The sequence below is a fragment of the Bubalus kerabau genome, chromosome 4 (assembly GCF_029407905.1).
Source record: "Bubalus kerabau isolate K-KA32 ecotype Philippines breed swamp buffalo chromosome 4, PCC_UOA_SB_1v2, whole genome shotgun sequence".
Classification (NCBI taxonomy): Eukaryota; Metazoa; Chordata; class Mammalia; order Artiodactyla; family Bovidae; genus Bubalus; species Bubalus kerabau.
The window spans coordinates 26,518,485-26,542,689 of record NC_073627.1 but is presented as its reverse complement, the minus strand read 5'-3'; the positions used below and the strand labels follow the sequence as shown (position 1 = coordinate 26,542,689).

General features: G+C 47.6%; 1 protein-coding gene across 8 annotated transcripts in view; it reads left to right on the top strand.

The window, feature by feature from the left end:
* The window catches only part of TTLL6 (tubulin tyrosine ligase like 6), a 49,387-nt gene that overhangs the window by 2,673 nt on the left and 22,509 nt on the right, over window positions 1-24,205 (top strand). For 5 of the 8 annotated variants that reach the window (XM_055576112.1, XM_055576105.1, XM_055576111.1 and 2 more), the window contains 11 exons: window positions 8,599-8,827; window positions 9,696-9,733; window positions 10,661-10,779; window positions 10,918-11,048; window positions 12,633-12,789; window positions 13,568-13,711; window positions 14,333-14,418; window positions 19,995-20,220; window positions 21,546-21,721; window positions 23,004-23,192; window positions 23,997-24,174. In XM_055576112.1, coding sequence (XP_055432087.1) covers window positions 8,649-8,827; window positions 9,696-9,733; window positions 10,661-10,779; window positions 10,918-11,048; window positions 12,633-12,789; window positions 13,568-13,711; window positions 14,333-14,418; window positions 19,995-20,220; window positions 21,546-21,721; window positions 23,004-23,192; window positions 23,997-24,174 — 1,623 coding nt within the window. In that variant the 5' untranslated portion in view covers window positions 8,599-8,648. The other 3 variants (XM_055576107.1, XM_055576108.1, XM_055576110.1) reach the window with 2 other exon arrangements.

Sequence of the window (24,205 nt, the reverse complement as noted above, 5' to 3'; positions counted from 1 at the left end):
TACCTCCTTTCCAGCCCTCTGCAAATAACCTCGGAGAAGGCAATGGCAACCCACTCCAGTACTCTTGCCTGGAAAATCCCATGGGCAGAGGAGCCTGGTAGGCTGCAGTCCATGGGGTCGCTAAGAGTCGGAAACGACTGAGCTACTTCACTTTCATTTTCATGCATTGGAGAAGGAAATGGCAACCCACTCCAGTGTTCTTGCCTGGAGAATCCCAGGGACAGGGGAGCCTGATGGGCTGCCGTCTATAGGGTTGCACAGAGTCGGACACGACTGAAGCGACTTAGCAGCAGCAGCAAATAACCCATCTCCTTTTTCTTTCACTTCTAGGCGTTATTTCTCACCTTCCTGAAGGAAAACCCTTCTAGGCTTGAGGAAAATTCTTTGGGACTTGAACCCTAGGGAAAAATGTAACATATTTATTAATAGGAATGAACGTGGGAAGGGAGTTAACAGTTTACTAAACCCTAGTATGTGCTAGGCACTTAAGTTATTTATTGTGTACACCAGTGCCACAATTATATTTTCATTTTACAATAGCCCTTATTTTGAACCAAACATTACTTTAAGAGCTTTAGATATATTAACTCAATCTTTAAAGCAACCTCATGAGGTGAATATTATTTTCATTTTACTTACGAGGGAACTGAGGTACAGAGAGAATCACTCATCCACAGTCACGCTTCTGTTATAGTAAGTGGTAGAGGTGGGGTTTGGGTCCAGAAGCAATCTGTCTTTGCTAGTTGCTGCTGCTAAGTCGCTTCAGTCATGTCCGACTGCGTAATGTGGAGAAAATGACTGGGTATGAGCCTGCCTGAAAATTGCATCTTCCAGTCTTGCAGAATGCCTTGATTTCTAGCAGAATAAAAGATGGCATCTGAGTCAGCACGTTTCTTGTTCGCAGGGAACGTGGCCAGTTATTCTCAGCAATTATTGGCAAAACCCTTGAATAGTTGAGTGCCTCCCTTGTTAGTCTGGGTTTTGCTAAGGGTCCCTTCAAGGCCCTTTGCTGAAATTCAAAGAGTGGATAGAATGAAAAGCCAAAAGACCATAGTGAAAGTGAAAGTCTCTCAGTCGTGTCCAACTCTTTGTGACCCCATGGATTATACAGTCCATGGAATTCTTCAGGCCAGAATACTGAAGTAGATAGCCGTTCCCTTCTCCAGGGGGTCTTCCCAACCCGGGATTGAACCCAGGTCTCCTACATTGCAGAGTCTTTACCAGTTGAGGCACCAGGGAAGCCCTTCCTTTCTGAAGTCATAGTTTTATGCTAAAATATAGACCAAATAGTGCTCAAATTGACTCTGGTAACAAGAGGCATAAAAAATAACCTTGCTAGAGTAGGGGAAGAGGTGGAGGACCATAGTAGGCATTTTATTTTATTCTGCCCGCTTCAAAGTTCAAAGCACTTTCCTGGATATTAAGCTTTTATCTTCTTGGTGATTCTGTAATGATGGAAAAGATAGGAAATGAGGGAGAATATAAGCACTGGCTTCTAAATATACCCTATGTCAAAGAGGCAAAGCTAAAAGCAAGATCCAGAGATCTTACTCCATATCTTTTTTGCCCTATCTACTTCTATCTTTTCTAAGAGCTAGCAGAGGCATTCTATGCTTCTGGTAGGGGAATGAGGACCAAAAGATTAAAAGGTGAGTGGAGTGCAGGAAAACCTATTATTTGGAAGAAGAGAAGGAAATCACAGGCAGACACAGTAGGAAAACTCTTCAGTGCTGAATGAATTCCTACAGACCAAAAGAAAAGCCTAGGTTGTGAAGGTCAGGGTTAAAAAAACTAGGCTAACATTTGAAACACTTAACAACCAAATGATTCTTTCCTCCCTTTTACAGACCCCCATATTAATCCCTGGTAGCTCAGCTGGTAAAGAATCTGCCTGAAATGCAGGAGACCCCAGTTCGATTCCTAGGTTGGGAAGATTCCCTGCAGAAGGGATAGGCTACCCATTCCTGTATTCTCGGGCTTCCCTGGTGGCTCAGACGGTAAAGAATCTGCCTACAATGTGGGAACCCTGAGTTCAATCTCTGGGTTGGGAAGATCCCCTGGAGGAGGGCATGGCAACCCAGTCTAGTATTCTTGCCTGGAGAATCCCCATGGACAGAGGAGCCTTGCAGGTTGCAGTCTATGGGTCGCAGAGTCGGACATGACTGAGCAACTAAACGTATTAATTCAGCCTAGCAAAGGAAAGCACTAAACATTTCCCACCCTTCTGTAGCACCTCTCGGGCCAAGGGTAGTCAACATGTGTAGTCTTTGAGAAGTGGAAATGGGTCTCTCCAAGTAACCTGCATTGTGTTTGCTTGTGTGGAGCTCTCCCAGTGCTCATCCCCTCCCCCTGGTGGCCAATGGAAGTCATTTTCATGCTGTCACTAGGCTTTGGTTGGCAACCTCTGCTTGGAAGATCCCAAGATCAAATCCCATACCAAAATGCAAACAGGGTTTTTTTCCACTGTCTTAACTATTTTACTTGGGAAGGGGAATTCACTGTGTCTTGTGTTATCAAGAAAAACTGAAGATGATATTTGCTATGTTTGCTACATATATTTGTGCAGCGTAGTATGTATGTTGTTTTTGCTTTAACTCCCTAAGTCCCTTCATCTATATTGCCTGCCCACTGACTAGCATAATGGAAAGCTGTGTAGAAGGGCAGGAAGCTGGGGCTTTGATCCTGGCTCTGCTGACTTCTCTCTGGCTTTCTACAAGTTGTCCCTCTCCGCTAGCTGGGAGGGGGATTTCAAAACCTCTAAGAAGGAGAAGGCAATGGCACCCCACTCCAGTACTCTTGCCTGGAAAATCCCATGGACGGAGGAGCCTAGTAGGCTGCAGTCCATGGGGTCGCTAAGAGTCAGACACGACTGAGCGACTTCACTTTCACTTTTCACTTTCATGCATTGGAGAAGGAATTGGCAACCCACTCCAGTGTTCTTGCCTGGAGAATCCCAGGGACGGGGGAGCCTGGTGGGCTGCCGTCTATGGGGTCGCACAGAGTCGGACACGACAAGTGACTTAGCAGCAGCAGTAACTTCTCCCCTGGAGAAGGAAATAGCAACCCACTCCAGTATCCTTACCTGGAGAATCCCATGGACGGAGGAGCCTGATAGGCTATAGTCCACGGGGTCGCAAAGAGTTGGACACGACTGAGTGACTTTTTACTTTTACTTTTTACTTAGTAGCTACATAACATCCAGCTAAAGACTGGCAGGCAGGTATTTAGAATAGGGCAGAAATGGTGGGATGTGACTTGTGAGATTACATTATAAAAAGATTATGGCACTGTCAAAAAAAAACAAAAAACAAAAAACAAAAAAAACCTCTAAGAAGCAAACAGGCTGAACTGGACAATTTCCAAGGTTCCTCCCAGCTGTAATATTCAGGAATTCGACTGGAACATGCTCTAATTACACTCAAATAAGAGCCCTGGTACAGTGTGGACACTGGCAAAAAGAAGGGAAAGAAACAGAATGAAAATACATACACAGTAGGAACAATAGGGCTGGTCTCAGATTATGTCAGATCTGGGGAGATCCAGGCCCCTTGTTGGAAGTGCAAATTTAGAAGTATTTGGCTTAAAAGAAAATGGTGTGGGACCAGCTGATGCTTAAGAGGCTAACATCACCAAGACTGCTTCTGGGAGCTAGGAAATCAGTCGCTTCACTTTATGGTTATGGTCGTTTACGGGTGATTGGCAGAGAGGAAAAGGCAGTGGATGGAGTGTAGAGGAGAGACAGGATGTGGGGTCAGATGAATATGAATATAGCTTCTAATCCCAGGTTTGCCTCTTACCCTCTCTGTGTTTCAGCCTTCTCATCTGTAATAGAAGTAAGAGAGTATCTATGGTATGATATTATGAGGATGAGATGAGACAGTATGTATGTAAAGTGCTTTAGTATAATTAATACCTGTTATACTTGGTAAGTATAATTAATACCTGTTATACTTGGTAAGTGGGCTTCCCAGGTGGTGCTAGTGGTAAAGAATCTGCCTGCCAATGCAGGAGACGTAGGAGACATGGGTTTGATCTCTGGGTTGGGAAGACCCCCTGGAGGAGGGCATGGCAACCCACTCCTAGAGAATCCCATGAGCAGAGGAGCCTGGTGGGCTATACAGTCCATAGGGTCACACAGAGTCTCACAGGACTGAAGCAACTTAGCACGCACGCATGCTAAGTAGTCTAGGTAAGTAGGTTGTAAATAGTATTTACTATTATAGTGAATGAAACTGTTTTAAATGCCTGCTGTATGAAAGGATGCAAAGTCAATGCTTAAAAAAAGTTATTTTTTATGCTCACACAACATTTCTATTATATAGATGAGGAAAAGGAACCTTAGAAAGGTGAAACTAGTTCCTGCGTTTATTCATCCTTCCAGTCCATTCATTCAAGAAGCATAGGGATCTCTGTTATGTGTTAGACACTGTGGCAAGAGTTGAGAATTCACAATAGCCTCTTCCATCAGAGAAGTCACAGTCCAGGGCCACACAGCTGAGAATGATAGCAAATAGTGAGCACCTGCTATGTGCCAGGCACTCTCCTAAGCATACTGTATTAACTCAGATGAATTACTACATTTAATTCTCATGGCTGGGGTACACCATTTTACAGCTGAGGAAGCTAAGGCAGAGAGCTGTTATGATAAGTAAATTGCCTGAGATCACACGCCTAGGAAGTGGCAAAGCGTGGACTTAAATCTAGGCAGATAGACTCCAGAATCTTGAGTTCTTAGCCACTTCTGTACAGCTGCCTTTTAGAAAGTGGTTTAAAGCCACATCCCTGACTGCACAGGCCCTTTGTTGTCGTCAGTTACTCAGTGCGACCCCGTGGACTGCAGCATGCCAGACTTCCCTGTCTTTCACCATCTCATGGACCTTGCTCAAACTCATGTCCACTGAGTTTGTGATGCCATCCAACCATCTCATCCTCTGTCATCCCCTTTTCCTCCTGCCTTCAATCTTTCCCAGCATCAGGGTCTTTTCTAATGAGTCAGTTCTTCTCACGTGGCTGAAGTATTGGAGCTTCATCAGGCACAGGCCCTTCCACTGGGATATAAGTACCGTATTTCAGGATGCCAGCAGCAGCCCCCCTCCCTTCTTTGCATTCTCCTTAACCTTGTTCTTTGAATCTGTGGCCTCACCTCTTTTGATTTCTCGAGGCTACAAGATTGCTTTTGACCAAATTTTAAGACAGGAGAGTAGGTAGGTAGGTAGGAACCTCCAGGTTAACAGGGAGTAGTTGCTGAGACTGGGAAAGAAAAGTTGAGATCTGCTAGCAGAGTCTGAGTAAATTCAGATGTCTGTGGGGTCAGACGTGAAGCCTAAATGAAAGAGAAGTGATCTGGGGCATACAAAAGTGTTTCCTCTCTCTCTTAATGCTGCTAAATGGAAAACAACAACATGAGGGTAACTGTCACTTGGCTCCTGAATCAGGTAGACAATAGGGAATGATAGGGACTGAGGCAGACTGGAAAATGTCTAGAGAGGGAGCCATTGCTCAGTTCTGGTTGATTGCTGGTCTGAAGCTATGGGGACCTCCTTTTCTGAAAGTAATGGACATCTAGATTTTTATGACAGATCTACATTTCCCAGTTATTGGCAGCTACTTCTTTTTTACATCTCTAACAGTGATGACCACCACTGTGGGGCAAGTAAACATTTCTGTAGGCTAGATTCAGGAGGCAAACCCTGGTGACAAATGTTGAGTGAGCTGTTCTCTTTTAGGGGCTGGAGAGAAGCCAACAGGATTTAGCCTTGGGTATGAAATAGGAAGAAGAGGGCTGGGGAAGAGAAAGCTCCCAAAGACAAAGCGAAAATAGTCACACGTGGCAATGGCTGTTGTCTGCTGTCTTGCATCTGTCTCGGGTGCCTTCCAAGTGTGTCTCATGTAGCCTAGTTTACAGAGGAAGGTGGGCAAGTCTGCCATGATGAACCCACAGAACTACACAAGCTCCGTCCCTTCCTTGCCTTCTGTGCCTGAGGCTCTCTTGTGCAAGAGTAAACAGAATTTGACTGGCTTTTTTTTTTTTTAGAGGGGGGTTGTTGTTGTTCTTTTTGAGCCAGACAAATACAAGCAACCCTGACTTGTTTTTACCACTTGGGCAAGGATTTGAAAAAGGGCAAAGACAACTTGCAACTCCAGAGGCCAGATTCAGGGTCAGTTTTCCCTCCTCAAGTTAACATTAACCTTTAGGTAAACGGAGCCACTCCTCCTAGAGGGCTTGGTAAACAGGAGCCATTGTGGAGGCCAGGGGAGGGGAGCTGGCCGTTTACCTGGCAGGAAGCGAGCAGTCCAAGGTCAAGATATCATGTACTGCAGTCCTCTTGAACTTTTCCAAGAATATGCCTGTTCACTGAGAAAAATTGACGCACAACGCCCAGGTTTCATCTGTTAATTGCACTGAGTGCAGCCTTTCTCCCCCTGCTCAGGGCAGGCGTCACCACAGATGGCTTGGCTGTGAGGAACAGCCCTCTTCAGCAAGAGAGAGAAGCCAGGGGCAGTTCTTGGCCACTTAAGAGCTCTGCTGTTCCTCTCAGTGGTGGCTACGAGCATTCAGTGAGATGGTGTATGTGAAAATTCTTTGGAAAACCTAAGGAATTATGTCCATGTAGGGTTTTATTATTAAATTATTCATAGGTAGCCTCTGAATTAGAGCACCCTCCCCCATTTTGGTTTGAAAAAGAAATGGAGAGTGGTGGCAGGGTATCATAATGTTAAATAAAACACGGCTGTAAGGTATCGAAGTTGTCTGGAATTAGCAAGGTTGGGTATAGAGGGGAGGTAATTCCCAAGAGGCTGTGTGACTCTGCTGAGCCTGCTGTAATTGCATGCTGCTGGTGGTAGTTGAAATTGTTGGAATCCCTCTGGGAAATAACATGATGATATAAATAAATAAATAAAATATCAGAGGCTACATAATTTCCATATCTATTAACTTAGTAATTCTGGTTCTGGATAAATATCTTAAGACTATAATCCTAAAGAAATAAAGGCTCTTCTATACATGAAAGTGTACATTTTAGAGCTATTTATATAATAGTAGAATTGAAAGCAACTTTCATTGCCAATAACTGCATTTAATTGCAATGGCTGGTTAAATTCAGACACATTCCTTCAGTGGGATATTATTACACAATGATGAAAAGCTAGAACTATGTAAAATTTGCCACAACCAAAAGAATGGTTATGATATGATAGTAAGGGACAAAAAGCAGATCAAATGTTGTTTATTATATAATTATAATTATATAAGACGTATATAAGACTAATGATAATTAGAATTTTAGAATAAAAAGGAATATACAAGGGACTTCCCTCTGGTCCAGTCGCTAAGACTTTGCCTTCCAATGCAGAAGACACAGGTTTGATCCCTGGGCCAGGAATTAAGATTTCACATGCCTTGTGGCCAAAAACCAAAACATAAAACAGAAGCAGTTTTGTAACAAACTCAATAAAGACTTTTTAAACTGTCCACATTAAAAAAAAAGAGAATGCACGAAAAGGCCAAAGTTGCTCTGTTAGTTACAGGTGGCTTCCCACCTTGCCCTTTTCTGAGCTTCCTTTAATGTTAGAACATTAACAGTATTTCAATGATAATAAATTAGAATAAATTGTAGTAAAGATATTAACCATTTTTTAAAAGCCAAGGAGTTTTGAGGAAAGAATAGGGTAATTAGCAAGAGGACTATTGGCATCAAATCAGAGGGATTAAAATAATGAAGAGGTTGGTGGGGTTTGGGGAGGTGAGGAGAATGTACCAGAAATCTGGTTTTATGGTCATAGAAGCCTCAGATGTGAAGGGGATATGAATCAGTTCATTGGGCCTGGGCAGTTCTAGCTACCCAAAGCCAGACTAAGCACATTCCTAAGGATTAGTGAAGCAAGGGCATTAAAATCCACGTCGAAAAACTTGATTTTGAAATTTCAAGCAAGCATCAAGGAAGTCATCATGGAGGTGGGGTTAGGGGATGAGAACTTTGCTGGACTTCCTTGTAGGTATTTTATTATTTTGTCTTGCTTTTATTTTGAATTGGGTGGTGAGGGAGACACTGTAGCCTCATCTGTGGTTGAAGTCTCTGAAGGGTTGCATCTGACCCTGGGCTGGAGTCTTGCTCAGTCAGCTACAAGTCAGTCCTGCACTTGTGAATGTCAGTTGCATGCGGGATGTTTGATGCAGCGCCTGAATAGTTAACAGACCTCCTCAAAGCACCCCATCTACAACCATGGGGACCAACTCCCTCAGCTAGGGAGGCTCAGGGCTCAGTTCTGAGGCTGTCTCCAGACACTCACTCAGTTTAATAAAACTGTTTACCTGGTGCCAGGCATAGCATCTCAGCTTGCTATGATGCTGAAAACCCCAGGAGGGAAAAACCAAGGCCAGAGTTGGCTGAATGAGTCCCCCAGGTCATAGTCATGGCAAAAGGTGGAATCAGCTCCTTGCTGGAGCTTGCACGAACCGTGGAGGTGAGGTAGCATTTCATGCACTGCAACCTGTTGTCGGGTTCTGAGTGCTGGCCCACCGCCCACATGAGCAAGGGAGGGGGTCCCCCTGCAGGTGGATCTGAGTAACTGCCATTCTGTTTGCCCTCTCTCCAGGGTAGAGGTGGGGGCAGTATTTCCCCTGAGCCTCCTCGCAGGCAGGGGAGATGCTCCAGTGCCTACCTTTGGAAGAAGAGGAAGGGACAGACTCAGAAGAGAAAGAGGACGGTTCTATAGAAGATTCTAAAGAAATCATCACCATGGCTTTTGTGAGAGAGAACACTGGGGCGCAAAGGGGGCTTCAGAGTGCCCATCAGCAAGGCAAGAAGAAGAGGAAGAAAAAGAGGTTAGGATTGCAAAATGGGGAATGGGGATCCATGTTGGGAAAAGCAGGAGAGACCTGGAGGGGAGGGGGCCTCAGCTGCGAAGGAGTAGGTAAAGGAGAAACTGTGGAGTGAGTCGTACCATTTTTGGTTCATATAAAAAAGAACCTACTTTTGATAATCTGTTTTATAGTATCAAATAATGGTGTGTGTAATCTAAAACCACACCTGTCCTCATCTTTATTCTGTTGTTAGAATGCCTTTTGAAAAATTGTGTGGAGAGAGACGATTTCCTCATTTTAAGAGAGTACTTATTGTCTTGGGGATTTAGGATACTTTAAATGTAACAGAACCACATTGATTTCTTAGGATCTGACTGTGGCTTCTGTATTCCAGTTCTTATTTAATATTTTGCCATACCCTACTCCATTCTTGGTGGGGGGCGGGGGGGGGGATGAATCACTCCTCAGACTGATTGATATCTGACATCTTATCTTTCAAACTCATAGCTTCCCTTAATGGGGGGCAATAGGAGGGAGACCATTAAATATTTTGGCCAAAAAGATGTTCACTTCCTATTCCTGATGGGCCACTGGAATTAGAGGATTGAGGAGTGATGATGTTAATGTGAAGCTTCAAAATCAGCTATAATCACAATACAGAATTTCTAGCTCATAGGCAGAGCAATAGTACTCTGCACCCATGTTTCCTGTCACTCTGCAGCTACAGGGGTGTGTGTCCTTGGTAACAGGAATGGTCAAAGCAGGCTCAGTGTGGCCACTGAGATTTCACTCAGCTCCCATGGGGCTGGATGTTTCTGCATGCAGTCACTTGTTCTGGCAAGTGTGTCTGTCTCTGTCTTGGTGCTTTCCCCTTTCTCTTTTCCAGATGATTGGTGATCAATCTATCCAGCTGCCGATATGAGAGTGGTGAGCATCCGCCCTCAACGCATCCACCGTGGGGACCCCACCAGATTCTCCCAAAGAGTTGGGAAGGGTCACTCATATATTCCTGAGGACAGGAAAGGGGTGTCTTCTAATTGTGTTCTTTGCATCTCCCAGTCCAATTAACTATTTGAGAAATTTGGCAATCTCATTCCAAGAAAATATGAGTTTTGATCTCAGTGGTGTGTACTTCCACTATCTATAGTTCCTGTTTATGGTTATTGGGGGATCTGTTGAAGAGCTGGCAGCGATGGCTGCAATCAATGGCTCTTTTTTGGAGCACAAGTTACAAACTGGCAGTCCATGGGCTAAAGATGACCTGCAGACCTACTTTGACTGCAGAGCAGAGTGTCATTATTTTCACTTTGAATTTGGGTGCTTTAGGCTGGTCCTGACTCTTCGGGTCACTACAGGCACTTCTTCCTTTCCAGGCCCTTGAAGGTATTTGAATTTGTGTTGGAGTCAGCTCCCAGTTATTAATAGGGACCAGGAAAGAAGGATGTGTGCGGTTTTGAAATACACTGTGTAGTTTTCTTCTGTCAATTTACCTTACTAATTAAGCTTGGTTTTGGCTGACGTTAAGGATTAGTTTATATTCCCTGAACACTCAGTGCTAGTGTTTGGAGGAAAGCCAAAGGCCTGCTTCCTGGCAAGGGTGGGGGAAACACTGACCTCAGAAAACCTTCCGTGGTGATGGCTGGGCACAGGCCGTGCTCTCCAAAAGCTTTCGACTCTCTGTGTTCCTTTCTTGGCAACGGCGTGTCCAGATGGGGCAAGATGGCTTCCGGTCCCAAGGAGCCCACTAGTCTGGCTTCCATGTACAGTCTGGGAGCACCTAGGAACGTAACCTCCCCCTCTCATGCTCCTTCCCCACTTCCCCCCTTGGGTCTTTCTTCCTCTCCCTCCTGGCAGTGCGTAGGACCGCCCAACGGTATGGCCTTCAAGAGGCAGGAGAAAATGACGACTGGACTCTCTACTGGACTGACTTCTCAGTGTCTCTGGAACGGGTGATGGAAATGAAAAGTTACCAGGTATCTGGGTCAGAGCTGGTCCTCGGTGTAAGCGTGGCATCGACCCTGTGGGGCCCCACTCTTATGACTGACCCCAAAGGGGAGCTTGTGGGTGCTCCTCTGGGCCCCATTGTTCACCACTTTCGGCTTCCTTTGCAGAAAATCAATCACTTCCCAGGGATGAGTGAAATCTGCCGCAAGGACTTGCTGGCCAGGAATATGAGCCGCATGTTGAAGATGTTCCCGAAAGATTTCCACTTTTTCCCGAGGACCTGGTGTCTTCCTGCTGAGTGAGTGCCGCTTTCTCCACTCCCCACCCCCAGTTTACATTTTCCTTTTGCCCCTAACCCTGGTTACTACTTTCCCTTCCCATAGGATCTTCAATTTCTCTCACTTCAGGAAGAGAAGGGATAAAGGGTGTGTCCAAGGTTGAGAAAACACAGGGCTCTGCCTGTAAAATTAGATGACATTTAGGGGCTGGGTGCCTTGGAGCCTGTGCCCGCAGTTGGGATGAGAGTTTGTTCTCACCTTGAAAGCTGTTGATTTTGAACTTGTTCCAGTCCTTTCACTGTGCAGTTTCTGAATTTTTGAGGCCTTCAAGCACTTCTGGAGGGAGTGAGGTAATGGTTAGAGCCCTCTAACCATTAGGAGCAGGGAGGGATGCCTGACCTCTGACCCATGGCAGGACATGGCAGTCAGCCTTTTCCCATCTCTGTCTCACTATATCCATCTGGATATCCATTCCTGGTACATAAAGTACTCTGGACCACACCGCTGAGAAGCAGGAGAAATGTAAGGTGACATGAGCATGACGTGGGTACAGTCCGGTGTCTGGATGAGGGGGGAGGTGGGGGTACAGAAGCATTGCCATCAGAATGATGTTCACAAGGCAGGGGCCCACAGGAGTCCCACTGTCCCCGCTCCACTGAGTACTTTCCCAAACCAAGAGCACCAGGGTGCCCAGCTTTTTCAGACTTGTCTAGAACAATTGGCAGAGCTTAGTTGCAACTTAGAAGGAAATGTGTTTGTCATCAGGTCAGCAGGCTCCTCCAGATTTCATGGCCACTGAGAGACACTGTAGTTACATGACTTTTCCAGTGGCCACAAAGCTCCTTTGAGTTAAATGGAAAACAAGAAGTATTGCAAGGCTGAGATTTAGAATCCTTTAAGTTGGTTGCTTGCTTCTGAGTATACTTTCTTCAAGTACATTCAAAGATAGCATTTGCCGGACTACCCCAGTGGTCCAATGATTAAGACTCCGCCTTCCAATGCAGGGGGTGCAGGTTCAATCCTGGTTGGGGAACTAAAATCCCAAATGCCATGGGGTGAGGCCAAAAATTAAAATAAAAAGATAGCACTTTCCCTGTCACTCTATCTAGAGTGGAGGTGTTACAGAGGAAAAGCTGAAGTCCAGAGCAAGGAAGGAGATCCAAAGTCACATAATTTGTCGGGGCTTGAGTCAGATTCAGAACTCCACATCTCTTATCTGTAAACTCAAAGCCAAACTGCATGGATCACAGTTACTTTTATGGGAAGTGAGGCATGTACCAACACCTTGCCTGCACTGTGTCATGTATGAGATAATTGCCATTGTCTGCATTGTGTAGATGAGGGAACTGAGGTTTAGTGAGGTCAAGTCCTTACAAAGGGCCACACTGCTGGTGAGTGATGTTGCCTGGGTTTAAATCCAGCTCTGATCTCCCTCCAGAGCCCATCCACTGTCCACTGTGTGTGCTCCACTGTCTCTCCAGATCTCTGGGCATCTGTCTGTCAATTCCAGGGTTTTTGTCACTTTTTTAAAAAAAATAAAGAGCTAGCTTTCATTTTCGCTGATCCGCAGCTAAAGGTGTCTTATTCCCTCCCTGCTCTGGTAGCTGGGGAGATTTGCAGAACTACAGCAGGTCAAGAAAAAATAAGACTTACATCTGTAAGCCGGATTCGGGCTGCCAAGGGAAAGGTATATTCATCACCCGAACAGTGAAAGAAATCAAACCAGGGGAGGATATGATCTGTCAGCTCTATATCTCAAAGGTACCTCTTCATCATAACTATTTATTTATCATCCATGTACCCTCAGGCTGTAGCTTCACTGTGAAACTAGGGAAGGGAGGGCGGGGAGGGAGTGATGCCAAATCCCGTCTTCTGCCTTGTACTTGGTCAGACCAAGCCTTCTGACTGGAGAGATGACATGTGCCTAGGCCAGAGTGCCCTTGCGCCCTTGGAGGTTGGTCTGGCCCTGCCAGGCTGGCCCCTTGCCTCTAACAGACAGCCACTGATCTCTGGAGATCCCACCTCCTCTGGGAGAGAGAAGTAGCTCTGGAGAGATCAGGGCAACCAGCTTTACTCCATGGCTGGAGATAAAGCCCAGTACAGAGAGGGAGCCTTCTAGAAGGTACATGGAAGGGAAACCTGGCTGGCATTGCCATCAGCATTGCAACTGCACGAGAATTCTGGCAGAAGGGCAACAGTAGTATATGCAGTCCTGGAGGGTGACAACATGTCCTTCATCACAGGACTTCTTCGTGTTATTTTGTTTCATTGCCAGGAGAGCTCTTCAAGGTAGTTAGTTACTTGTGCCATTCGACAGATCAGGAAACAAAGGCCAGGTGTGGTTTAGTGACTTCCACAGGGTCACGTGATGGGTCACAGGGCCCAGGCCCCACATCTCCCTCTCCAGTCCCGGCCCAGGCCACCCTTTTTTAAACACAGACAACATTGGAGCTGACGCCAAACACAAGACAGGGCCCTAATGAGCTTCATGTCTGGGTTTCTCCTCTGATGCTGTGTGGCTTCTGTTCTCTCCTCCCAGCCCTTTATCATTGATGGGTTCAAGTTCGACTTACGGATTTATGTGCTCATGACATCCTGTGACCCCCTCAGGATTTTTGTGTACAATGAAGGACTGGCACGCTTCGCCACCACCTCTTACTCCCATCCCTGCACAGACAACCTGGTGAGCTTGGGAACATGCTGCCTCCACTTCCTCTTTAAGCTGGTAAAAAACCCCTAGTTACATCTGCATTCTCAAGGCGGGGTGAATGTGGCTGTCACTTGCTGGACTCTCATTTAGTGTGTAACAGGGTGTATCTGTTCTTGGATTTAGCCTTCCCAAGAGCCCTCAGAATAGGGATTATCATCTCCAATTTACAGATGAGGAAACTAAAATCCAGTTATAAGGACAGCAGAACTAGGAAAGTCCAGGACCTTGGGCCAAGGCCCAAGTGCACAGAACTAGGAAGAGGCGAGGATGGGACTCGTGGCCTGACTGCAAAACCACAGTTCCATGGTGCTCAAAAAAAGGACATGGGCAAGCCCTTAGTCCTTCCCCCACATCCGTGGCCCCAAGGTTCCTCAGGTCTTCCTCAGCAGAGTGCCACTCAGCCTCCAGAGGAGTGGGAGTGTTATGCTCCAGCTATAGGGTACCCCTTCTTTATTCCTCCTTTTTGCCAGTATATGTAAGCCCTAAGACATCCTCTTCCTTCTCTTTAAACCCCAGGGTCCATGGGAGGGTGCATTGAGGATGTGGGAGGCTGCACTTCCTTCTGACCCCACAGACTTGTGTCTCTTTCCCTAGAATGATATCTGCATGCACCTGACTAATTATTCCATTAATAAGCACAGTGCCAATTTCCTTCAAGATGCTCACTCTGGCAGCAAGAGGTAAGGAAGTGGTTCCCCTTCTCTTTTCTTTCCTTTCTGGGCTCAGAGCGGCTCTCTGTGATTCTACTCAAACCCCGTCAGTCCCCATCAGTGTTTCCATCTCAGATCATGTGGTCTCAAAAAATATTTCTATTCCTCTAAACCCAGAACAGATGCCTTAGTCTCTGCCTTCTGGCTGTTAATCATTAAAAGAAGGTCACATCATAAACCCTAGGGGATTGGGAGGAGGAGAGATAAACATGAACTGTTTCCCCAGCAGGATACACACACACACCAAAACATACTCATATTACAGTTGGCCCTTCTGACATTTTCAGACCAACAGCTATTTATCGATTGCTGGTCTGCCACTGGAAAAGGACCTGCCAGGCCTGGGGTTCCCTGGGGTGTTGCTCCAACAGAGATTCTCAAATGATGTGGCATGGTGTCCTGGTGTGACATGACCTGTGGCTAGCTGGCTAGAAGTTTCCCCAGAAGAATGGGGGGAAATGGGAGGAATGCATGAGTGGCTTTTACATTTTCCCCAGTGGCTTTTACATTTCTATTATCATCTAATCCTGTCTCACTGAGTTTTAAGATGACTAGGCTAAAGGGAGAAGGAAATGGCAACCCACTCCAGTGTTCTTGCCTGGAGAATCCCATGGACAGAGAAGCCTGGTAGGCTGCAGTCCATGGGGTCGCACAGAGTCGGACACGACTGAAGCGACTTGGCGGCAGCAGCAGGCTAAAGGGAGAGGGCAAGGAAGGCCTGTGTGTCAGGGTCCATGTTAGTGCTTTGTGTGCATGTTTTTTTCATTGAATTTTCACAACACCATGGCAGAGGTGCCATCACCTCCCCTTTGTAGGTGGACAGCTATGAGTTAGGCACCACCTCCATTTATAGATGAGGAGACTGGGTCTCTGAGAGGTTAAATAAGCTGCCGAAAGTTACAGGCTATAAATGCTCGAGCTGGACACAAATGTCAGTCTGTTAGATTCCAAGGCGCATGATCTTTCTCTTGTATCAAGCTTAAAGGACTGATAAATAGAGTCTGTTTGGGTTCAGAGAATCAGAGAAGCACAGGAAATTTCACAACTCCCTCAGTAGCAGAGTTCCACAAAGCAAAAGGAAAATCAGTAGGTTAAGCCTCCTGGAAGGGGACGTGTTGGGTGGATAGGAGGCGATCTCCCCCTTGTCTGAGAGTGCCAACCACCCATCTTGCCCACAGCTCCCTGACCTCCTCTTTGCCCACCTGGTCCTTGGGGACCCACTGGCATTCTGCACTGTTCCATGGTGAACATCGGGGCTCAGTGAGGCCCAGCTTCTAGTCCCTGCTCTGACTCTTGCTGGCTGAGTCGTCTGGAGCAAGTCCCTTCACCTCTGTGAGCCTCCGTTTCTTGGTCTGTAGGATGAGAGCAGTGAGATGCCCTGCCCTGCCCACCTCGTAGGGTCACTCCAAGCCTCACGTGACCTGTGAGAGCACCCAGACAGCGCTCTTAGTTACTGTGATTTCTCCTTAGTCTAAAGGCGTGTAGTTAAAGGACCACCATCACCCTCCTCTTATGAGAACAAACACCCCACTAATAGACTTTGGGCCCTCAGACTGTGATGGGCGGTGTATGTGGTGCCAGGACCAAGGTGGGGGTGTAGAGTATTGTTCTGCTGCCTGTATTTTCCTTCCTTCCTTCCTCTTCTTTCTCTTCGCCTCTCTCACCCAGGCCTGGCCTCACCGCTCTGCTCTTGTCCATCCCCCTCCCTGCTGGAGCCCCCTCTCCTACCCTCCCTGCAGTCCCCCACCCACCCTTTCTCTAGGCCCATCTCTCCTCAGCTGCACCTGGATGTCTGTGTTGCTTTCTGCTCAGCATTTCCCAATGTCTTCTTCCTCTCTCCTCATGTCCACCCCAGCAGTCCAAGCTTCCCCCTGTCTACCTTCTGACTCACAGGATTGGAGAGTTTGGTATCATCTCAGATGCTTCCTTTTTCAGCAAATCATTGAATTCTGAAGGTCCTTCCTTCAAATGTCCCCCAGTCCTTTCCTGTCCACCAGGCCCGACCTTGGTTCAGCCTCTTCCTTGACTGTTGCATGACCTCATCACTCTTCTCCTTAGCTCCAGGCACCTCTGCTTAACCTCTCTGTACCTCCGATTTCTCATCTCTGAAATGACGAGATTGGGACATCCCTGGTGGTCCAGTGTCTAAAACTCTGCACTCCCATGCAGGGGGTTGGGTTCAATCCCTGTTCAGGGAACTGGATCCTAGATGCTTCAACTAAAAGATCCTGAATGCCGCATCAAAGGCTCGGCGTAGCCAAACAAGTAAATAAAATGACGTGATAGGGAATTCCCTGGTGGTCCCGTAATTGGGATTCCACATTTCCACTGCAGGGGGCACATGGGTTTGATCCCTAATCAGTTCACTGATCAGATCCCACAAGCCGTGCAGTGCAGCCCACAAAATAAATACAAATAGATAAATAAAATGATGCAATAAAAATGAATCCTGGCCAGCCAGCCTCAAACAGATTTACCATAAGAACTTATTGAGATGATGTGTATGAATAGGCCTCAAAAGCCATAACCCCCATGCAGGTGGCTCCTGTTATTATTATACACTCCATATGGTCATTACTTCCGCACTCAGGTAACCAGTATGGTTCCCAGGTGCCTAGAGCACCAGTTCAAACTCCTCTATAGTCACTCTATGGGAGAAGGCAGTGGCACCCACTCCAGTACTCTTGCCTGGAAAATCCCATGGGCGGAGGAGCCTGGTGGGCTGCAGTCCATGGGGTCACTAGGAGTCGGACACGACTGAGGGACTTCACTTTCACTGTTCACTTTCACGCATTGGAGAAGGAAATGGCAACCCACTCCAGTGTTCTTGCCTGGAGAATCCCAGGGACGGGGGAGCCTGGTGGGCTGCCGTCTATGGGGTCGCACAGAGTCGGACACGACTGAAGCGACTTAGCAGCAGCAGCAGCAGTCGCTCTATGCTTTGACCAGACCCCATTTCCCACGATTATTATTACTACAATAATAGTTACCATTTTATTTGTTGGGCACTTGCTGTCTGCCAGACACTGCTCTGAGAAATTTACACACCTCAATACGTTTAATCCTCACAATGACACTATTAAGTTGGCATGATTTCCCAAGTTTGCATATTAGGGAACAGGTGTAATAAGGTTAAGAAACTTGGCCAAGGTTACACAGCTAGAAAGTGGCAGAGCTGGAATTAACTCCTGAGTCTGGTCCTTGCCCTTAACTACTAGTAACACTGCCTGCACCATCCACTCTGTGGTGTTCTCCTAGGATGTTCTTTTGCTCACTTTTTGATACACAAGCCTTGCTCATTCCCACTTCTCTGCCTTTGCTCAGCTCCACCTGGAAACATTGGGAAATATCCTTGAAGGCCCTTCTGTCTAAGCTCAGTGTTGCCTTCTCTGACCTGGTCCTAGATGCTGGTCCAGCCACATAACCACTGCAGTGCGGGGGAAACCCATCTTCTCCATGGGCCTCTGTTTCCTCACTTGTCAGATGGGAGAATTGTCTTCCATCTCTAAGGACAAGCCTGTGGAATCTGAATCTAATCACCCCAGAAGCCTCTCCATCTCTGGACTCCCACCATCCTCCTGGTCAGCATCAGCTGTAGCCTATAACTACTCTTTGCTTGGAGCACATGTTTGTCCTGTGTCCCCAGTTGTACTTAAGTTCCTTGAGGGTTAGTATGACGCCCTGGCTTTAGAATCTAGGTGTTTCCCATGTTTTAGGGCAGAGTGTTTTCCTTCTCTCCCTCCAATTTGCTTCACCTCTCTTCATTCTCCTCTTCCTCACCTTTTGAAACCATCTGCTTCTCCTACTGACTGCCTCACCTGCCCTAAACTCCCCGCTTCCTAGCTTGATACCAGCCATACCCGCAGCAAATCCCCACCAGTCTGCAAACTCAGTAGGAGCAGTGAAGAAGAAAAACTGGGAACTTGGCAGGCCTCCGGGGAAGATACCGGGCCTTCTTCATCTTTCAGGGAGCCTGGCACATAGTTGACGTGTTAAATCGAATGGACTAACCACTGGGTGTTATGAAATTACACAGTAATGTATATTCATTGTGATGTGCCTGAGTCACCAAGAAGAGGTTATGTTATGATTCATAATGTCTATTAGAAGATGGTAGAGGAGCGTCTAATCTATTTTGGGAATATTTATTTCCCAGTTAGGCAAATTAAACACTTTTTTTTTTGTTTTGCACTTGAGAGGATTGGCTTCAAGTGATCTGGAAAATTCATTTACGAGCAGCACTTCATCCTGGACAGTGGCAGGTAGAAAGGCGTGCCTCTGTACTGAGTGTCTCTGTTTATCTGTCGTCCTATAAGTGCATCTTTGGTTGTTTCATACGTGTGCTGGCTCCTCAAATGGTCCTTAGGCTTCCCACAGGAGAGGTGCTGCTTTCTCAGGATCCCCTCATCGCATGAATTTTGCACACACAGCAGTGTGTTTGTCGCTCAGCTGTGTCCAACTCTTGGTGACCCCACGGACTATAGCCCGCCAGGCTCCTCTGCCCATGGGATTCTCCAGGCAAGAATACTGGAGTGGGTTGCCATGTCCTCCTCCAGGGAATCTTCCCGACCCAGGGATCAAACCCATGTGTCTTATGTCTCCCGCACTGGCAGGTGGGTTCTTTACCACTAGAGCCACCTGCAGGCCCTTAGTAAGTGTGCATTGGCTCCCTGACTGGGGTCCAGGTCTATGGACTGCTGGTTGAGCTGTATTTCCTGCCTTCTCATTCTTCTCTTTGCTTTTCATTCTCCTGCATCACCCACATTTCCTCCTCCAATGTTTTCACTTCCTACTTCGGCTCTCTGTGCACACGTGTGTGTATGTGAGGGGGCGGGTATCTGTCCCCACCATTGTCTTTTGGACCTGTCAGATTTGTCCTGTCTCTGTACTGCCCAGCTCAGAGCTGACTGGAGCATTTCTTCACAAACTTCTCTGCAAGGGGTAGATATTCTCTGATATCTGTGACAGGGGGACCAGCCATCTTGGTTTGCCTGTGACTGAGGGGTTTCCTGGGATGTGGGACTTTCAGCTGTAAAGTCAAGACTATCTGGTTTGCCTGGGACAGTGGGTAACCTTATCTGTGGAAATGCCCTGGGGTTGCCTTTTCCCTCTGGGCTTCCCTTTAGGGGGTTAACATTGAATAAAATTAACAATATGTCTGTGTCTTTAGTGTCCCCAGAATCCCCTCAGATAGTAGAAGTGGAACCCAGATATCAGTGGTCTTAAAAGACTCCTTAAGTGCTTCTAATTAACACCAAAGGCTAAGAAACCATTGCTACCAAAGCAACATTGTGATGTGGGGTGTTGGTTTTTACAATTTTTAAAATTCATCCATTAAGCGGGATAGCCAATCCCTGCCCCAGCCCACAGATGTTTTCTCCTGTGGGTCCTCCTGAGCTGACACAGCTATTACCCTGGCTCCTGGGTGTCCCTCCCACTGGCTTTGGGACTTTATCCTCTCTAGAAGTTTCTAGTTTCCAGCATTCTGCGGCCTTAGATGACCAGAGGTGGGCCGCCCTGCCTCACGGCCCATGGTTCCCTTCCAGGAAGCTCTCCACCTTCAACATGTACATGGAGAGCCATGGCTACAACGTGGCGCAGATCTGGAGAGACATTGAGGACGTTATTATCAAGACAATCATCTCGGCCTACCCCATCATCAAGCATAACTACCACACCTGCTTTCCCCACCACACACTCAACAGCGCCTGCTTTGAAATCCTGGGCTTTGACATTTTGTTAGACCACAAACTCAAGCCCTGGCTGCTGGAGGTAGGGAGGTTGGGGTGAGGGGTGAAGCTGGCACCTGTTACTGGGGTCAGTCCCATCCCTCCGCCCTCCTGGCTCAGCTAGCATGTTGTAATCCACTTGCCGAGCAACGGCCTCCCTGGTGCTTGCTGCCTGGGGCGTCTCTCTTTGCTGAAAAGCGGCCACCAGAGGGAGGTAGACGGCCGGGAATTAGAGAATTCCTTGTGCTTTCTTGAGGTCCACCCAGACTTAGAAGCTCCGATCTCAGGCGCAGAGTGACTCTAAAGACAGCTCTACCTTTTCTAACAGAGTTGTCTCCGTCACAGAAAGGAGACTTTGATCTTCATCAAAGCTGGGTGGAGGATATTTGAGATCAGATGGAGCTACTGGGCCTGGCTATCTGGGGCCTAGATTCAGTTCCAAGCACCAGTAGAGAACGACCTAGTGTCTGTGGGCACGGAAAAGGGCGGGGGGCCACTCAGTGAGTTTCCTGTCTCCTCCAGACCCATGGGGTGGTGGGAAGAGGAGGAAGAGAAGCTGCTGGGTGTCTGCGTCTCTTCCTGACTGGACCTGTGCGAGCAGGCCTCTCCCGTGGCCGTTCAGAGTACACACCGGAAGCAAGGGCAAGGGCAGGGTTGTGGTGCAAGTCAGAGGTGATGGTGACGGCTGCCAAGGATACAGAGGCAGCCCTCAGAGGGGAAGACCCAGAATTACATATCAAATTCCTGGGGTCTTGCCTTTCCTCCATTCCTAGCCCTTGTTCCCAAGTGCAGGTGGGAAGGAGAATATGGCCGTTCAGAGCTCTTACCAAAGAGCAGCATAAGCTACCAGGAGCAAGCCTTCAGAAACTGCTAGAAGTCTTCAAATGTCACATAGTGCCTCTGAACAATATGGACTCTTCTGTGAGCAGGAATGAGTCATCTCAGTCCTCTCACCATCCTGACCCTTAACCCCTGTTAGGATCCTGAATGCATCACTCCCTTCCCCTCCCCACCTCCCAGCCTGGCCCTCTGGACTGCCCTCTTCCAGCTGTTCTCTGGGGTACACAGTACACAGGAGGGGCACATGCACCCCAGATGGAGGGGAAACCAAAGACAGTCCCCTCACCCCCACCCCTTGGCATGCTCCTCAGGAATTCAGGACTGAAATAAAGCTAGTTACACTGCAGGGGGTTCTGCTCCTTCCTTTTTTCACCGGGGCTCCAGTCCAGACCCTCTTTCCCTCTCTTCCACTCATTGTGATAGCCAGGGCCCCTAGGTGGGCTTGGGTGGCTCCGTGGAGGGGGCACTTGGCTTTACCCCCTGCTTGCATGCTGCCCAGCCTCCCCAGCTGCCATCTTGTCCTCACAGGTAAACCACTCTCCGAGCTTCTCCACTGACTCCTGGTTGGATAAAGAGGTAAAGGATAGTCTGCTGTATGACACGCTGGTCCTGATCAACCTGAGAAGCTGTGACAAAAAGAAGGTCTTGGAGGAGGAGAGACAGCGGGGGCAGCTCCTACAGCAGTGTCGTTCTCGGGAGACCAGGTACAGTCATGGGTCAGTTCTAACAAATGATAATCCTGTTTGGAACATTAGTTTCCATTTGCAGGACGTGGCAGGTTAAACAGTTTTTCCTGTGGTTATTCCTTTGTTCCTAAAAATAGATTAATTTATAGACATAAGTACATGTGATGAATATAGTTTGTTAATATCATATGAAGAGATCCAGGGATTACTGATACAAAAAGTAAAACCATCTGTCGTTACAAAAAGGAACATTCGTCTGTTCTCCCCTTGTCACTGAGTTGTGGGGAACACCTCATCCCTGCTGCATAGCATTTGCTTTCGTTCTATAACAGAGGCCTTCGTCCGCAGAGCGAAAAGGAAGTCTCAGAGCCTGTCAAGGACTTGGCTTTGCTGCTTTTCAGATCTCACAGTGGCCCCTGCCCTCCTCACAAGCCTGATCCTTTGGAACTGAACTTCTGGAACCAGGCCATGGCATCAGGCCATCTCTGTTTGGATGGCACTGTGTTTCTCAGAGCACGTTCATGTCCACTGTCTTCCCTGTAAGGAGGGGGCTGGTAGGTGGTAGCATGGGGGATTGTATGTCCTGCTTTTGGAGCTAAGAAGACCAAGACTCTGTAAGGGGAGCTGCCTGTATAGGTCACCTCGCTGGCAAGTGTCAGGTCTGGACACAGAGCCCGATAGGTGTGTGCTGCTTGGCGTTCCAGGATGCCTTCCACTGAACTCTTGGAGAAGGAGGCAGCATCATCTAAGGAGCATCCCCTGAATCAGTCTCCTCATCATGACTTGGCTCTGGATGGCTCAGGGGCTCCTGGTTTCCCTACTATTAAAAGGGCTTATTGATCCTCCGGCTTATTGACCTCCACCTCCTGGGGGGCTGTGAGGGGGAATGAGATCATCAGCTCTCATAAAATCTCATCAGGCTTATCCACGAAGCCCTCGGTTCTCCAGAGGAGAGTAGCGGGGACTGTGATTGGAAAGGTGACAGTCTACCTCCCGTCAGAAGCTAAGCCAAGAGGGAAATGGGCTTTACTTGTAATGGGAGAGAATTTGGTGATCTGTCAGGAAGACTGTTCTAACCAGCTGTTAGTGCACTATGACACCGGCTGTCCCAGGAGGGCTAGAATCTCCTTTCAGGAAACGTTCATGTATTCATTTATTTAGGAAACGCTGGTTGAACGCTCTTGCGTGCAAAGCCTTGGTCTCACCCTAGATGACATCCATGTCCTTGGAAAGGCCATGTCCTTTCCAAGCTTGGTCCCAAGAAAACCTAACTGCAGCCCTGTGTTCTGCTTCCCAACAGGAAAGAGGAAGTCAAGGGCTTTCAGGCCGTGCGTGTAGAGAAAACTGAGAAGTATGAAAAGGAAAACTGTGGAGGGTTCCGCCTGATTTATCCCAGTGTGAATTCGGAGAAGTATGAGAAGTTTTTCCAGGACAACAACTCCCTCTTCCAGAATACAGTTACCTCCAGGGCTCGGGAGGTCTATGCCCGGTAGGAAGGCTCCTGGGGTGAGGGCGGCTGGGTGTTGAGGGAAGAGGAGATAGTGCTTGACCTATGGTGTGACCTTGGGGCAGCCATGAAGTTGCTTTAGTCTCACAAGGACCAGGAATCATAAGGTTCCTTGGTGTGGGATGTTGGTAAGTAGATATGAAACTGTTTCTACAAACTCACCCCTAAGACAGCCACCGCAACCCCACTCCCAGAAAGCCCAACCCCTCAGAACTACCTCCTAGATTCATTCAGGTATCAGATCTAAGGACTGGAAGGGACTCATCCCATCCAGTCCAATGCCTACCCACCCACCACCCATTTCATGGAGCGGAAAAAGAATCATCCAGCAAATAATGACAGAAGAAGCTCTAGAAGCCCTGTCCCCTGAGTCCTGTGACTGAGTTATTTCCATCACATCATTGACCAGAGAGGCCCAGCATATGAAGGGGTTTGATGTGGAAGCCCCTGATTTTATCCTCCTACCCAGACCCTCTCCCTAGCACTTGTCGGTTGTGTGATCTGGCATACTGGGAAGGGAGGAGGGAGATGGGGTGGTAGAGTAGGGTGCTGCCCTCCACCACATCTCTCCCTGGGCTAATCCCAGATGGAAAGTGGTGTGGTTGGAGGAAGGACTATCTCCTCCATCTCTTGCTTTGGAACTCTCAATCATTTGGACACACTGGGGCAGGGAAGATGGAGCACTGCCCCTCCTTGCCCAGTCTTGTCTGCCCCTCAAGAAGTATGTCCATAATATTCATAGCCCATCCCTAACCTGCATGATACTCACTGTTCCTCACTGGGCAGGCAGCTGATCCAGGAGCTGAGACTGAAACAAGAGAAAAAATCCTTCCAAATGAAACAGAAGAGGGTAGACATGCAGGGGGAATCGGCAGGCGAGCAGGCAAGAGGCAAGAGCTGGCAGAGCTGGCGACAGAAACAACAGCAGAAATGCAAGACTACCACCAGCCAGACCTCCAAACAAGTAAACGTGGATGGGAGGGGAATGCGCATGC